Source organism: Passer domesticus, chromosome 8, assembly GCF_036417665.1.
Source record: "Passer domesticus isolate bPasDom1 chromosome 8, bPasDom1.hap1, whole genome shotgun sequence".
Classification (NCBI taxonomy): Eukaryota; Metazoa; Chordata; class Aves; order Passeriformes; family Passeridae; genus Passer; species Passer domesticus.
The window spans coordinates 58369172-58386752 of record NC_087481.1 but is presented as its reverse complement, the minus strand read 5'-3'; the positions used below and the strand labels follow the sequence as shown (position 1 = coordinate 58386752).

Here is a 17581-nt window from a genome sequence, read left to right as displayed (position 1 = left end):
GCAGCCCAGGAGCTGGAGCTCAACAGCTCTGATATGAAGAGTCATCCTCAGCCTGGGGTACACACTGCAGCTGAACAACATGCCTCACGTACTTTTGGATCATGCATGTGCTTTAGTATTTCTAAATGAAGTATTTGGAATGCAGAAAGTTTTGGAAACAGAATGTAAAGAAGAGTTATAGCTTGGGAAGGAGGAAAGAGAAATTTGCTTTTTATTGCAGATTTCAAAGCAACAATCTTTATTTTTACTTTAACAAATAGTCACTAGCTGCTACACCATCTGTAAGCCAGCATAAAACCAGGTGGAGACGACATAGGTCATCTTATGCTCTCAGAGAGTGATCTACATTTTAAAATAGGGAAAAAAAATCCTACTTCATGTCCCAGAAAGGGGATACCACATCTTTCACCTTATATTATTAAGTCTCTTCTCAGATCCTCTGTTAATAGGATTCCTTTAGCCAGCAGATGGATTGTGAATACAGGCAGTTTCATCTACTAAAAGACAACATAAATCATAATTGAGAAAGGAGAGACCGCAGTAAGGTTATCACCATACAGCCTCCTCCATGAAAGGTTTGCATTAAAGCATTAGTGAAATTAATTCATCTTTCATAAGAGCTTTGAGCAGTATCTGTGATCTATGATAACAACCAATTTCTCACTATGAGAAAAAAAAATTACTCAAGCCTGATAGACTACACAAATCTGCTTTTTTTAAAATGGCCTAACATTATCTAGAGTGTTGCTCCCAGAGGCATCATTTGAGGTTTATGCCTTGCCAAGAGGACCCATAAATCAAAGCAGAAAGTTTTGTTAGTTTTATATGCAGTGGGCTGTAATTATTTTGAATTGCATTATGCCTCAATCACTGTAATTACTTTTAGATCATCCTTAAACAGCTGCAATAAAAAGAAATCAGTCTTAAACCATTTCTCACACAAAAAATTGCAGATGTGATATGAAAGGTCTGGCTAAAACACAGAAGAGCATATCAATGCAATGTTTGGGCAAATATGCTGCTCATGCCTTCTGCTGGGTAAATCCAAATTTCCAAAATACACATTATTTTGTGGCCTTTTAATTGCTATTGCTATTACTAATATTTGTCTAGAGAGAAAACATGTGATAGCAATATTAATTTTAACTTTACATACAGAAACATGCATATGAGAACCAAAACTATCTCCCTGTTGTTTTTTGCTCTTGCTGCGTCTGTGTGTTTGAGACACTTTTTGGTCTCCAGTTCCAAAGAAAAACAGCATGGTCTAAAACTCATTGCAATGATTTTCTAACTTTTCAAGTCACATGGAAACAGAGTGGGCTGGCACAAGGCAGGGTGCAGGCCAGGCGAGCTCACAAGGTGCAGAGCTGCGAGTGCTCTGCTACTCACATCACTGCAGACCTGCAGAGCCCGGGTCCCTTCCCTCTCTTCTGTGCAGAGCTCTGCAACAGCATGGCCCCAGCCTGTTCCATGGCTCTGGCTGCAACAGCATTCCCAGGAATTGTGCTGGGGGCAGGAACAGAACTGAACTTTCAAGGTGCTTTGGAGATTTGTTCATTACTTAATTGCATATATTTGCAGATTTTCTCTTTTCCTGTCTGTTTCTCCTCCAGGTAAACACTATCCCTGACAACCGAAACACAGAGGTTTTTGCTTAGAACAGTTGTTTAAGGCACTGGAACCAATGGGAGCAGCATGAGGGTGTCACAGCCTCCAAAGGCTGCTCCTTGGGTTCCAGTCCCCACAGTCCCCATGGTCCCAGCCCAAAAGCAGCACAGGAGGGTGTATTGAGGAGGAGCTGCAGCTGCTAATGAGGCGGGAACACCTGATCCCTGAGCACCATTCCTGCTCCACAAAACCGTGTGGCAGAGCCCCAAGACTCAACCACTGCTCCAAGCGACCGTGAAGAACTGCTGATGCAAGAGGGGTAATAAACAATGCTGAGCAAGTCACAGCTTGGCCACTCTCACAATGAAGCAACAGCAGTGCAGTAAATAAAGGAGGAAACAGTTGTCCCTGGGTATCAGTGGGCAATGCACAGCCTGTCCTGGTGCTGTGAGGCACGCTGGCAGCGCTCACGCTGCTGTGCAGAGCTCTCAGCCAGGCACAGCACTGCAGGCACTGCCACAGCAAACAAACACCTGAGGAATGGCTCCAGCTCCCTCAAAGTGACCTAACACTTGGCTTCAAAGTATTTGACATGTTTATTCACAGGAAGTGAATGCTTTGCAAAATTATGTCAAAGGAACTTTTCCTTCCAGTACTGAGATATAAAAATAAATCATTTAGTATCAAAGTCAAGAAAAAGAACAACCTTCATCTTATCAATCCCATAACTATTTATGCAATGCTCTGCCAAGCACACAAACACTATGTAAATATCTCTGTGTATATTGACAAATTCTAAATTAATTTTAGGAGTTTATTTAGTTCTTCCTTTTATTAAAGTAGTGACATGCCTGTTTGATCCACAAATGTTACAGAAGTTCAACAAATTTATTCACTTGGTTTAAGGAGAACATTAACCATTAAACACCCATTTTCTAGATGTTCTTAAGAAATTAAAATTGAGAAAATTAAAGGAAACATCAAGGAAGAGAGAGTCTGCACTTTCAGGTGCAGTGCAAGCAAGTCCTCAGCTCTGCTTGTGTTTCTGGTTTTGACAAGAGCAGCAATCTCAAACCCCCATCATCCCCCAGTTCTTCTGAGAACAGTGCAGAAGGGAGTGTGAGGGCAGCCTTGGGGGACAGTGTCAGTGTGTGTTTGGGTCGGGTGTCCCTGGCAGCAGGGTGAGCTCCCTGTCACAGCTGGGCTGGCAGAATCCAGCGGCACAGAGCTCCCAGACAGCCCTGCCATGGCACACTGCCACACTGCCTGGGCTTTACAGGCACAAATCAGTCTTTTCTTCACTGTCCTCACCCTCCACAAGGATTTCTTACTGGATTTTGGTATATCATGCCATGACTCAAAACATGTACTACAGGTGTCAGGAAACAGACAGACAAAATTCCAAGATTCCATTCTGGCCTTATCACTGAGAGAAGCTGCTCAAGAGTAGTCAGAGGAAATCAGAATCAAACCTAGTATTTGGAAATGCTTCACAGTTCTGTACATACCTCAGGGAAATAATCCTGTGGAAACTTCTCTTTTTCCAGCATGGGTGTGCTTTCTAAAGTGTCAGAGTAGATTTCTTTCCCAGTAACCTTTTTATACTTCTTAGCTAGGAAGAGAGATAAACCAAAATTAACACACATAACTTCAACATTACAAGCATCTTCTCACACTTATTGGCAAAGCATCAACAAAACAGCTGTTAAATCAACAGGATCTTACCAAAAATGTGCAAGCACTGAACTGTTCTGGGGGAAAATAAACACCCCTGTTTATATCAGACACCTTGAAATTACACAGTTATATTGTCATTTCTTCTATCCAGAGCCCTGTGAAGTGTTGGAGCTCTAATTGTGAGTCTGGTGTCTGTACACCCTTGCACTCAAATCCCACCTCAGCTGCTCTGAGACCCTGCAGCCCCCAGGCTCCTTCAGATCAACCCTTTCCAGCCATCAGCGCATGAGGCATGGATTTTTACAGCTGGAATGGGTGTAGGACTAGTACAAGAGACTCAGTGGTGATGCACATCACTTTCCAGTCTCTAATGAACAATTTAATCACAGACAGAAACAGCAGAGACTCCTACGGATCTACTCAGCTCATGAATGAGAGGCTCTCCTTCTTGATCCACTTTATACTTGGGTTTCTCACCTGGTGAGAACAATGTACTGGCATATCTAAGGTGAGAACCTGACTTAGTTTAACTCCTCTGACACAGGAGCTCGGGCAGCTGATGTACAGCTGCCATTATGCTGGACCTACTCAACTGGATCCAGTTTCAGCTGGGAATGTATAAGAGAAAAACTCCAAGTATTACCCAGACTGCTAAACTGTTCAGTCCTACTGAATATCTGAGGTAGCATTTACTGTAATGCAGCCTATGTGAAGCATTTACTGTAATGCAGTCTTCAGGGAAAAAGAAAATGTAAATCTTCATGCGCCAACCCCTCTGAGGCCTGGCTCCCACAGGACAGCTGAACACATATCCTGATAAACTCATCTGGCACCATTCCAAGCAGATTGTGGATGGATGTGCCTCTTTCAGCAAGTTTAAGTGTCAGCAAAGAGATCCTGATGCCTTTTGAGTTACAGAAAAGACCTGGCAGAGCTGTGAGGACTGAAGGCATCTGTGGGAGAGCTCCATGGACAGGCAGCAGCTGGTACAGGAGACACCCCTCTCTCCACCCCGACACCACTGAGAGCCAGAGGCTCGCTGTGACAGGGCTGCAGAGCACCCAGGGGCAACACAGCCCCACTCCACTGCTGACTTCAGCCCCGAGAACAAGATCTGTTCTGGAAATACAAGTGGTCTACTGGAACTGGCCAAACCCCCTCTCTTAGAGGACATCCCCTCAGAACACACAGCTTGGCACTAGCTTGAATTGTAAGCAAACTTTTGGGCCTCTGACCACCGTGAAAACAGTTCAACAGATCTACACTATAGCATATAATATGTGAGGCTGCAGGAGAAAACTGTTCCTTTTTCAAAATGGCTATATGTCTTCCTGAGATCTGAAAAACAGCTACAATCTTTTTTTTTCCAGTCTGTATTCAGTCACATCCAACTGTGCAGTGAATTTTGAAAAGCAACAGTGATGTTCCAGGAATACTGAATTGTGTATAAACATCTATTTTTTGCACGCTTTTGAGTAGAACCAGAATTTCACAATGATTTTTGTGCAGAGAATGTTTGTATCCATTTGGATTTTTCTTCTGATTTAAGAGCTTAATACACTGTGAAAACGTCAATAGTCATGAGAGAAGAGGCAAGTTTTACATTTCCCCTGAAAGATGGGAGCCTTTGGGGTCATATTTTACAAACCTTATGCTGGGAGACGGATTCTGCTCTGACAAGAACAGTGTGTGACTCACAACACCCATTCACCCATTTCCTTGATTTTTATTAAGAGTTTTTTCCTTCTAAATGATGTTTGGGCCAAACCCATCTTTATGAGCATGGTTCACATTGGCAAGTTGGCTCTGCTAAGGTTTTGCCAAGCAAAACAAAGCAGCAACCATTTAAAGCAGTTATTTTCTGAAACAAGCATCTGTTTATTGCTTTTCTATGAATTGTTTTCTCTACACTTCTTTCTTCAATTTTCTTATTTTTTAAAACTTCTTACACTTTCTTTAAAAACTGCACAGTAGCAAATAAGCTGCCAACAAAGGACTAATGAATCCAGAAAGCTGCTCTTGTCCTAAAGCAGCTGTCATTTCCCTGTCAGGAGCAGGACACCTCCCGTCTGTGACCATTGGGAGGGACCTTCAGGAGGAGTGAAGGTAAAACTGCTTTTGGGGTGAAACTGCTGCTGCTCCTCTGGTGCTGGTGGGATGGAGCTGAGGGCCCGGGTGTGCTGAGACAGCTCCCAGATCATGGGCACACAAAGCCATTTGCATGGCAGAGTGAACAAACAGCCACACAGAGGAGAGCAAGCTGTCCCACCCGGCCTCCCCACCATGTGCACACCTCATTCCTGAGCACCTGCAGGACTGCTCTTCTCAGGGACAGAGCCCAGCTACGAGCTCTCAGGAGTGCCAGCTCTGCTGTGGAGGGTTCCCATATGGTTTGTCAGAAATAAAATCACTCTGTCTGTGATATTACAGCAAAAACGTTCCTTCAGCACTGAAACCAATGGTAACAGGAGGACTTATGTAGGCTAAGTCTTGAATTATACATTCACAGTGCTACTGTTCAAATATTTCAGGGCAGGAAGATCCTATACCCTCAATTACATGAGCAGAGAGAATCTGCTAAGAACAAAAATAATTAATCTATATAATTATGACAATTAGTTCAGTCCATAGCATTGAACAGTGCCTCACATTAATGGGATGCCAGACATAGTATTAATGTGACTCAGCTCAGTAAGCTAAATGAAGCTCAGGATATTTTTGGATTAAATTTATACAGTTCTCAACTGAAATAACATAAATTTTATATAACCTTTTCTATATTCACCTCAGGAAGCATTCAGTAATTTTCTATGATAGTTCTAATATTTAACATATATAGCCCAGCATTACTTTCAAACTTGTGAGACACAGCAAGACCTCCAACCCGAAGGATCACTGTGGGTTAAAACCCTCCTGCTGACCTGCTCTGCTCCCAAGTAATTTAAGCCATAAATCTACCTCAGCTGCTTTGCAAAATGACCATCACTGTTGGAGAGTTAAGGTCTTGGTCCTGTATCTGATCTACATGGAAGAATCTTGTGGCCATTCAGCGTTCTTCTGAAATCCTCAGGGACCACTATGAACCTAAAGGTGCCTGGGAATGATTAATGCTCTGGCTTGCAGCCTGTGGCCGCTCCATTGACTTCTTCTAAAAGGTCTATAAAAGGTAAGAAAAGCAACACCTGTCACCAAGGGACCTGCCTGCATTTTACAGGAGCCTGCATAACACAGAAACACTGCCAGGTACCACCATCGGAAAAGATGGAAAAGCTGCCTTGATGTATAAAGCCAACTAACCATTAAAAACATTTAATTCCTTTGCTTACCTTTAAAATCAAACTGGTAGATGTTTTTCAAAGATTCATGAAGAAAGTAAAAACTTCCTAGAGCCTGTAAAAAGAACCCAATAAAACATGGAATAGTAAAAATATGTACTTTGGCTAACAAAACCCGAAAGAGCATCAAGCTTTACAATCACACAAAAAAAAAAAGCAAACGCAAGAAAATAAATGCTAATAAATAAACAGATGTTTACATTTTCTAAGATCTACAAAAACTTTAATTTCTTTTGTTGTTTCTCTGAGATTTCATCAGTCATTATAAAGATGACCTCTAGCAGCTGACCATGACAAGGGCACTGCCAGGTGTACCTTGAAGCACCAAACAGACGGGTGTGATAGTGACACAGACAGATGCCTTTCTGAGCCCCAAAACCAGACTCTCAATTCTGGTATAAAAACCTGACCATTTCTTCTTCACTTTCAAAGCAAAACCAAAGCCCTTAGAGTATGTGGTACAGGAACCAAGGGCAATTTTGGGTTTTCTAACTTACACCTAAAGCCTCTGCAGAAGAGGCTCCACGACCTCCCGACACAGCCTGAAGTGGTTTTTCCCTACCATGAAACTTAAATAGCTCCTCAACAGGGCCAGCCCCCTTTGCCTCCCTGCAGCAGGCCCCTCTCTCCGTGCCCCTCCAGGGCTGCCCACCCCTGGGGCTCACATCCCTCTCCTGGTGTCACGGGAGCTGTGACACTGTGGCACACACAGGGACCATGAGCCTGCTGCCTGCTGGCCTTCTCCACAGACATGTCATTTACTGCTTTTCCCCACTTAATGAGAGGATAATTACATATTAGAAGAGAGCAAATGAAAATCAAGTACGAAAGAAAAAAAACTGGGCAAATAGATTTTACGCTGGAATATTTTAAAAAAACAAAACAACAAAAAAATTAAAAGGACAACTTGATGGGCCTTTAGATACATCTGATGCACCCAAAAGAAACTGAAAAAACCCCAGCTTGTTACTGGATAAACTCTTACTAAGAAGAAGCAACAGATTAACCAAAAGGGATGATTTAGTTTCATTGCGTCTTCTCCTCTCCAGCAACAAAGCCCCTCCCAGCACAGCAGGGCTTGGTTCGGTGGCTGCTGCATTATTTATGAGATGCTGCACATCCAGACATTAGACATTTGCTGATTTGTCAAAAGCACAAACATGAGGTCCTGCCCATCTCCTTGACATATTAGTCCATCCAACAGAAAGCAGTGCCACATGTTTAATTGATGAGTACACGTCCCTGCGACCCAGGCAGATTCCTTCAGGCCTTTGGGTTTCTTTTTTATAACATGCAGGAGGAGAACGAGGAACTGCAGGAGACATCCCTGTGAAGGACTCAAGGTTAAGTGTGCTGCAACAAGGACACATTGCCAGGAGAAAATAAATCCTGGGACAAGACAAAACACTGCCACCTGATATTCCCATCTGGCCCATTTCTTTCTTCAATGCATAGGGCGAAATCGGACATATATAAAGGTAACAGTTGCTATAGAATAATAATACTCTTTAAGAATTCTATATAAGGATAAAGCCTTTTTTCCTTACATGGCCTTCAGAAGAAAAAGAAAGGAGCCTTGGCAAGCATCTGGAAAGTATCATCTCAAATGCATACTGTCTGAAAAACGTAAAAGCAAATGAAAGAGGGATCCTGAAATGGAAATGCTAGGCTACGTCAGTAACACATGGCCATCCAGCCTACCTGTAACATCTAAGTGATGTTTTTAATGAGCTCTTCCTTTTTCCCCACAATGCAGGACAGCAGAATCATGGTGTGAAGGGACCTCTGAGGTCCCCAGTGCAAGCCCTGTCCCAGCCCTGTCAGTGGGGCTGCTCAGGGCACTGTCCAGGAGACAGAACTCTCCTGAGGTGGGGAGTTCCTGCCTTCCCTTCTGGGCTACCACTCCTGTGTCTGACCACCCTCTTGGTAAACTTTTCCCTTCATTTCATTGGAATTCCCTATGCCTCAGCTGAGATGGAAATTTATGACTAAGTAAAAAAAAGTAATTGGAAATAGTGACTGATCCAATTCAGGTATGAACAATACTAAAAACAGGTGACTATTTAAATCTAGGTGACAGAATTGTGAACTCTGAAGCTTCCCTATGTAGCATAACAACAAGTAAACCAAGAAAAAAACAGATGCTCTAAACCCCGTTTCATTTAGGGTGTCATAACTCTATTAAAAGCAGTACTGCCATTCATGCTTAAGCTATAACTTAATTTCTGAGTGTCACAATTTTTTATTGCTTGACTTCGTACAGTTTTAATCTCATTTTTAAAAACTAATTTTTAAGACTTATGCAGCAGAAGTTCAGTTTGATAGTCTACACTTGTGGCACTGAGTATCAACTACTCGTGCACAATGAATCTGTGACAGTGATGATGTAACTCTGCCAAGTTTCAGGAGCTGATACCACTAACATTCAGACTGGCCTGGACCCCACTAAAAACAATCAAAACTATAATGGAATGGAAATTACAGCTATCACTATCTTCCGCATTATTATAGACTTAATCAGGCTTAGGTACATAAATGTAAACTTGCAAAAATGATGGAGTGCACTTATAATTCTGTGCCCTAACACAATGAAATATATTTAAAAAACCTTCCAGGGCCTACTGCCTAGGCCCTTTTGTTGAGGCGATTATGTTAATTCAATTTATTTCTCATAAAATGTCAGTTTAACAATAAAGTTAAATGAGATTAATTTGAAATTGAAGAGCTTTGCTTTATTTTCTTATTTACAATTTCAGTATCCTTTGGAAAAAGCAGAACTGGTGCATATAGCAGCAGCAGCACATAAAATATCTAAGTGATACAACACAGGAACACATTACAGATTATAAACCACCCAAACATCTTAACTTTTAAATATCTCAAACATAAGGAAAGAAAGCTATTATTGTTCCATTGGAAAGGTTGCTGAGATGGATGACCTGCTGTTAGCAGGAATTCCACACTGCCTGTGAGCAGGCGCTTGTACTGAAATGAAGCTCAGCGGTCAGGCTGTGCCCTGTCCCTGCCTCAGTTACAGGGACATCAGGGGCTGCCCCACAGCAGACCCAGCAATATGCAGCCTCTCCAGAGCAGAAACCTGGGCCACAGCACCACGGCCACTGAGGCTGATTTCCCAGGCGTCAGGGACGGAGCAGCTCCTGCAGCCGTGCCCCTGCAGCGCTGCAGCACCCCTGAGCAGACCAGCCTGCAGGCTCTCATGCCCAGCACCCAGAGCAGGCAGTTTCTGAGGTCAGGGCTCACACACAGCCCAGCACCCGTCCCTGAACGAGCACTGCTGCCCCAAGGCTTGCCCAGGGCACGGCACACGCTCTGCTCACCAGACGTCTCGCTGGAATGAACTGCGGGCAGCAGCCACAGGCTCCTCTGCTTGATTTTCCAAGCAGTCTGCAAACACAGACCAGTCGTGAATTCTACTTCAGCAGCCTTAGGGCAGAGCAATGAATGGCTGGCTCACAGTTAGGCTGGGATCAGAAAGTCCCCAGCTCATCAGGCCAGCCTGGCAGCCCCTGGGTCTGTAACCACATCAAGGTCATTGTACCCAGTACCAAGAGAAGCTTCTAGACCAGCCCAACCTGGTGGCCTCAGGGACACAGGGACAGCACATGTTATTCCCAGGACTGATCAGCCAGGTGAACTGGGAAGGAATTGTTCCCTGGCAGGGTGGGCAGGGCTGGCACAGGGTGCCCAGAGCAGCTGTGGCTGCCCCTGGATCCCTGGCAGTGCCCAGGGCCAGGCTGGACACTGGGGCTGGAGCACCTGGGACAGGGGAAGGTGTCCCTGCCATGGCAGGGGTGGAATGGGTGGGATTTGAGCTCCCTTCCAACCCAAACCATGATTCTGTTAATCCTTGATTTACACCTTACTAATGAAGTCAGGAGCTGACAAGACAGAAAGGACTTCATCAGAGTCTGAGGGGCTCAGTTTTGCCCAGAAGTACACAGACACTTTAGAGCAATACCCATGGCCACGAGGAAATACCACACATTCATTGCAAGTAACTCAGTGCCAAAACAGAAATTAATAGAATCATGAATACTCATTTGTAGCTTGGCCCAGTTCTTAAGAAACACACAAGACAGTAAAGCTGATTCTTCTGCTGTCCCCCTGTTCACTATAACCAACAGCTTGGTTTAAACACCTCGAAAATCAGTCAGAGCAGCACCCAAGATCCTGTAGGCACAGCAGGGAAAATTTCCTTTGTAAACTTCAGGCCCTCTTTTGATATCACGGTCACTAACTGCAGAGTACACAGGCAAACACATCCTGCCTTTTGTGAGAAGGGCCCTTATGGAAACGCTCAGGACTCAGGGAAAGGGCAGGCATTTTATCTCAGGCCATGCTGCTGTTAACAAAATGCTTTTTCCGGACTGACAGAAGTACCTGACCATTCCTACCACACCTGCGTGCACACCTGTGCTGCAGCTGGAGACACAGAGGGCACACTGAGCCTAAGGTGAGCACACTCATTACAAGAGCTTCACACCTCCTCAGAAAAGTATTATGGAGAAAAAAGCAGGCATCTTCTCCCTGTTAGCCCAATGAAGTTGAACATTCACTGCATTTAATTAGGTTCCAGAATGATACTCATTACGGTATTAGACATTTATTTCATTAATCCATACAGAAAGACTCATCTGGGAAAACTAGTGCTGATGGCAAGAGAAACAATTGGTTCTGATGGATTACACATCCTCCATTATTAAAAGCACTATTCCTTTAACTATACAGGAATTTTGCCACAAAAATTTGAAGATTTTAATAGCTATAGGGTTTCTTTTAAACAGTTAATTGGCATAATTTCATTTTAAAGTCCACCATTTCAACTGTGGATATTTAATGCAAAAAGGAAATAGATGAATAAAAGTTTAATTACTGTACAGAGTAAACATTTACTGCATTACCTCACTAAATGTGACAGTTAATATATAAAGATTGCTTTAAATATATTTAAAATAAATTGCCAATGATGACACAGAAACTGTAATTCATGTAGTCATAAAATCCATAATTAGCTTTAATGAATATTTAAAGTCAAAGTTCAGCCCAACTTTTTCAATGTTTAACCTCCTATATCAATATAGTTCAAGGAATTCATTTATCATGGAACATGACAATGTCTGAATATGAATTAGCGCAAGCACTGCTGACAGGAAGCCCTTATCTCCCACCAGCCTTTTTGGCTCTGCTGAATGTCAACAGTGAGTTTGGCACGCCTGACTCTATTGATTGTGTGCCTGCTTTGCAACCAACAATTAAAAAAGTATTTCACACGTTTATAAACCCGAACATCAAGAGCAGGCATTAGTTTCCCATTAGCGAGATGGAGTCTGTGAGTGGCCGCCTCGCGCTCGGGGCCAGCCCAGCACTGGTGGTGGCTGCCACCCCAGGCAGGCTGACAGCAATGTCACACTGCAGCTGCCACGGAGACTCCCAGTCCCGGCTCATTCAGGGCACAGTGACGTTTCAGAGACTCCAAGCAGAAAATCCTGGAACGGGAGAAAGAGGGGTCTGCAGGGCTGGGGGTGCCCCCTGCCCAGGCCAGACCCTGCTCCCCAGGGACTGGGGCTACCTGAGCACGGCCTCACTGATGGGCCACCTGGCCTGCAGGTGCCCCGACACGGCCACAGCCACACCAGAACAGCTCCGAAATCCTGCTCCGAAACAAGCCACGGCTATCTTGGATTTTTGTGGCAGTGTGGAAACACTGTAAAAACACCTGCCCTTAAAAATGTCAGTTTTGATGCAACTGCCACTTTCCCAAAAACAAAGGAAGGGCAGGCTGCGGTACAGGCTGGATCCAGCACACCTGAACAGTGCATGACGAAGTACACACGAGGGATGGTGCAGTTTTCGCCTGTGGTTCTGTGCACACTCAATCCACTACAGCCAAATTAACACCAACCGTCTAATACCCATTCAAGGTTAAAAAACCAGGCTGGGTACACTGATCAAGTAATTATAAAACACTCTATCACTTCTTATTTGCAAACAAATTAGGTGTCCAGCAATTTATCATTTCCTGAATTAGAGTTATCAGCTAAAGCACGTACAATTAAAGTGCCATTGAGGCTGCCTGAACAGCCCTGCTCCACCTGAAGCGCAGACAGACGGAGCCCGATCCGACCATTCCAAACAATTACACCCTGCTCCTGCAGCTCTGCACTGCAAACACAGCTATCAGCTGCATTTCAACAGCATTTGAATAATTACACCTTTAATAAAGTGTCACAGTGAGTGGGCTCCAAACACTCACTGAAAAACTTCAAAAACTCTCTCAAAACAGACCTTGGTCTGTATTCAAAACACCTGTTCAGTTACATGTGATATTTCCATTAAACCAAATGGAACTGTCCACTCAGAACACTAAAACCAGTGGCAGGACTGGCAGTGCAGATTCTCTTACTCCATAAAGCCTAAACCAATATTATGCATCATAATCTAAACATACAATGTCCATAAATAAATAATACATGTATTTTATTTGTAATACCCATGTTGTGAAGAAGGCACCTGCAGCTGTATTTTAACAGTGTCTCCAGTGCCCACTTCCCAGTTAAGACAATTTTGCTGGAGTATTAGATACTACTGGAAGCAGCACATGCAGCTGGTAGGGTTAAAAACGGTGTCCAGCTCTAGGAGTCCCTAAATCCTGGGAATTTCTTGACCATAATTGTACTAGATTCATATCTCCAAATATCCTTCTGCATTTCTAAACCAATTTCCACATACTGGTTTTGTCTTTAGAAGTTCTTCTGCCTTAAAAAATTCTAATTTCTTTGTAATCCATTTATTTCATGGATCTGCCCATTTTTCAGACCGACTCTTCCAGCTGAACATCTGCACGAGGCTGGGAAGTTCCACCCAGACTGTGGCTTTCGGATGTTCCTGACTCATTGGATGCCACAGTCTTTGCTGTGCAGTCGTTGAGCATCAGCAGATGTACCTGAAACATCTAGCACTGCTTCCTCACTCTTCCTTCTTTTCTTCAGAGCAGCCCTTCCAACTGTGAGGGCAATAACAGTGGAACTAACAAGGGAGATAATCACTACAAATTTACCACTAAAAAAAATACAAATAATTTTTAAAAAATTTTTTTTGTTTGGCTTTTATAATAGTCAAACCAAATGTAATTGAGCAAAGAAATTATCTGTAAGTGTTTATACATAGCTTTATATCTTGTACTGTTTATTTCTAGTCTCTTTCACAAGATTTTGGTATATTCAGATGGGTTTATACATTTAGGTTTAATTCAAGGTTGAGACTGGTCTACACCACAGACTGGAATAACTATTCTAAAAATTCTAAGATATCTAAATCCCAGGTCATTTAAATGCTTAATCAAGAATCAACATAAAAAAGAACTTGCTTGCAGTCCTGGTCATTACAGATACCTCAGAGAGGTCTCTGGTAACAGCAACCAGCATGGCACATTTCCTGGAACAAAAACCTACCCCCAGGAGTTTTAATTTTCCTATTCTGAAGATTAACAGAAAAATGAGCGATCTTCAGCTAACATAATCCACCTCTATTACCTTCTCTTAATAATTTTGTTACAGCAAATGGTAAGTCATACTCAATTTAAAAACATTATTTGGGACCAGTTAATTTAAGAAGAGAAAAATTAGCAAACAAAACCTCTGAGCTTTATATAAACATGTCCAGTGAGTAAATGAATAATCTATACACAACCTAATGCATGGACAAAGAATATTTAACGCCACTTTTGATATTGACATATTTCGCAAAAAGATTTTATATTTTAATTACAAATCAATTAAATAAAAAGAAATCAGACAGAGGTTCTTTTCTGAAAACCGAGATTAGTGGCAGACCAAGGAACCAGCCCAAGCTAAAGGAAGTGTATGTGTGCTGAGCACTTATAAAAAGCGCCACTTATCAATATTCCTGAAGGCAAAGTAGGCCTTCACAAAGTCATTAATCACGTTGTTATTTAATATTTCTATTGCTCAAGCACTCTGGAGGCCCCAATCAGGATAAGAGGCTCCCAGCTTGGCTGTGCCCCAGTGCAGAAAGGAGGCTGCAGGAATGCAGGAGCAGAGCTGCAGCCCAGGGCCCTGCTCTGCATGCGGCCCCAGAGCCAGCAAGGGCTCAGTGTGCTCAGGGAGCCAAAACCTCTGCTGAGGGGGCCCCAGGGCTTCAAAGCCAGTGCCAAACCCCCTGCCAGGCTCAGAATGTTCACCAGCTCCTCAGGACTGGAAGGGACAGAAAGAAAATCTAATTTATAACTGTGAACACAGCAGAGGATAAGCAAAGTTCTCCTCAAAAGATACTCAGGTAAATGCTCATGGTTATTTCAGTGTTGAATCTTATGGAGAACCAAAACTATTCCCCAGGAAGTTAAAAATTCTTGACAAGCTCAAAAAATTATCCAAAGATCCAGATTTATCATGTGGATAGTGGCAACACTTCTTGAATTTCAAGAAACAGAGCTTGAATCTCAGGTTGCAGAAGGTAATATGCAAGTGCAGAATGTTATTTTTCATCTGTATTGTACCTGCTGCTTCACATTTATTTTTGCAGCCCGGGCCAGCCGGCAGGAAGAGCAGCATCAGTAAAAGCCCATCCTGCAGTGCAGGGGACAGTGCCAGCTGTCCCCACTGTCACACTGGCAGCGTGTGCCCTCAGCAGGGCTACTGCAACTGGGACCCAACCTGCATGGATTCTGAGCAGATGGACAGACTGACAGATGTTCAACGCTTCACCACAGCTTTCTTCTAGTAAAAAAAAGGCACATTATCTTGGGGAAAACCGGTAAGCTGTGTGACTCCTACTATATTGAGTTGATGCTAAATAATTTTAATTTTAAAAACTTTAAATCAATACAGTATTTCATTGATATGTTCTTACATAATACACTCAAGATGACAAGTTCAATTTGATGAGGAGGCATTAATGCCCATTTCATTTAGCATTACACAGGCCATCTACAAATAGCAAAGCATCATGTGGTAAAAGGTTGTATTTAGCGTGTCACAGTCACCGGTGGTTGTTTTGTATCTCAGAGAACCTTTGTAGCTGCTTCAAAATAAGAGATGATTGATTTACAAAGTACCAAATTTCAAATTTCATATTCTAGGACTAAACATCAAATAATTGGACAAAGCTGTCCCCTTGTCTGACCCATCACAATCAAGCCCCTTTCAAGGTTGACTGCCTGCATAAGAAATATGTGCATAATTTCATTTTGTCTCCTGTCCAACATCCAATGTTAGAAGTTAATTAAATTGCTTGTCCATTGTATTCATCCACTTACAAAGTTAATGATATTCTGTTCTTGAATTAAAGAGAATTTTATAAAGCCTGCACTATGGAACCTGGCATGCTGTACACCGAGGAGCTGAACCCTGTCATGGTTCCTGATTGCAGCTCCCCTAATTAGGAAACAAAATGAATGTTTCTGTGTCTGCCAATGCAGAGGACAAGTCATTCCAACAGCAAAGGTAAATGCTCCATACAATAGCAACTTAATAATATCTCATGTTTGACTATAATAAATTCTGCAGGATTAATAAACCTGTTAAATTTTTAAATTAACATAACAAAGATGAACTGCAGAAGAACAAGGCAGCCTCAAAAGAGGGTCACAGATTTAAGGCACAGAAGAGCTTCTTGCAAGGGCATCAACCTTGAGGACACTGAAATCATCGTTTCTAGTTCTTGCACAGATGAAGAAAGAAAACACAATGCTATGGCAATCTGCTGGAGAAGCTGGGATTATTAATAATTTCAGCTGTACGCCTCTGGTGCCTTTTGCCTAGCTACACTGACCTGGTACTTCTGCAGCAGTCCTCCTGGGCAGCCACACAGCCAGAAGTGTAAGACAGCTGCAAATCCAGCCCTACAGCAGCAAGCTTGCTGCCCAGGAATGCTGCTGGTGACCACCACGAGCCAAAGCCAGAACCTAGCACAAAGCCTACGTGCCACGTGAGAACAAACAACCACAAGGTCACTATGGTTTTCTACTCTACAATTTTTGTTTGTGGTTTGTAGCAGCAGCTGTCCCCGGTGACACAGCCACCCCAGAGGCTGTCCCTGGTGGCACTGCCACCCTAGCAGCTGTCCCTGGTGACAAAGCCAGGCCAGTGGCTGTCCCTGCACTGCTCCCTCAGGGCCAGCCCCAGCTCCAGCTCCATCCCCAGCCCCAATCCCAGCTCCATCCCCAGCCCCAATCCCAGCTCCATCCCCAGCCTCAACCCCAGCTCCATCCCCAGCCCCAATCCCAGCTCCATCCCCAGCCCCAATCCCAGCTCCATCCCCAGCCCCAATCCCAGCTCCATCCCCAGCCCCAATCCCAGCTCCATCCCCAATCCCATCCCCAGCCCCAGCAGGCTCGGGGATGTGCTCACACCCACGGCTGCTGCTCGCTGCTCCTGTGCACTTGGGCTGGGGACAGTGGCACAGGGAGCTGACACACACAGGGGAAACCTGGAGTGCCCCAGCACAGAGCACCCAGGGATGGGCTTGGAACCCCTTCGGAACACCCTCCCCACAGCTGTCTTCTCAGCCTTCTGTGCAACATGCAGAAGTGTGAAACCTCTGAAAACACTAGCAAACACCACCAACACCTCCAAAACACCACTGAACACTACCAAACATTACCAAAACACCACCAAACACATCCAAAACACCACCGAACACTACCAAACACTACCAAAATGCTACCAAGCACTATCAAACACCACCAAAACACTACCAAACACCACCAAACACCTTCAAAACACTACCAAAACACTACTGAACACTACCAAAACACCTCCAAAACATTACCAAACACTACCAAAATGCTACCAAACACTACCAAAACCTCAGGCTTTCAGTGCCTACTTGTATCACCATCATTATGAACTGAGCAACAAATACAATGAGAATTGCCCATGTTTGGAAAGCGATCTCTACTAACTTTTGACAATTTAATA

General features: G+C 43.6%; 1 protein-coding gene across 6 annotated transcripts in view; it reads right to left on the bottom strand.

The window, feature by feature from the left end:
* INPP5A (inositol polyphosphate-5-phosphatase A) overlaps positions 1 to 17581 on the bottom strand; it is a 184389-nt gene that overhangs the window by 83333 nt on the left and 83475 nt on the right. For all 6 annotated transcript variants that reach the window (XM_064431654.1, XM_064431651.1, XM_064431653.1 and 3 more), the window contains exons 5-6: positions 6615 to 6678; positions 3120 to 3223 (exon numbers count right to left, since the gene is read on the bottom strand). In XM_064431654.1, coding sequence (XP_064287724.1) covers positions 3120 to 3223; positions 6615 to 6678 — 168 coding nt within the window. The remainder of the gene's footprint in view (positions 1 to 3119; positions 3224 to 6614; positions 6679 to 17581) is intronic.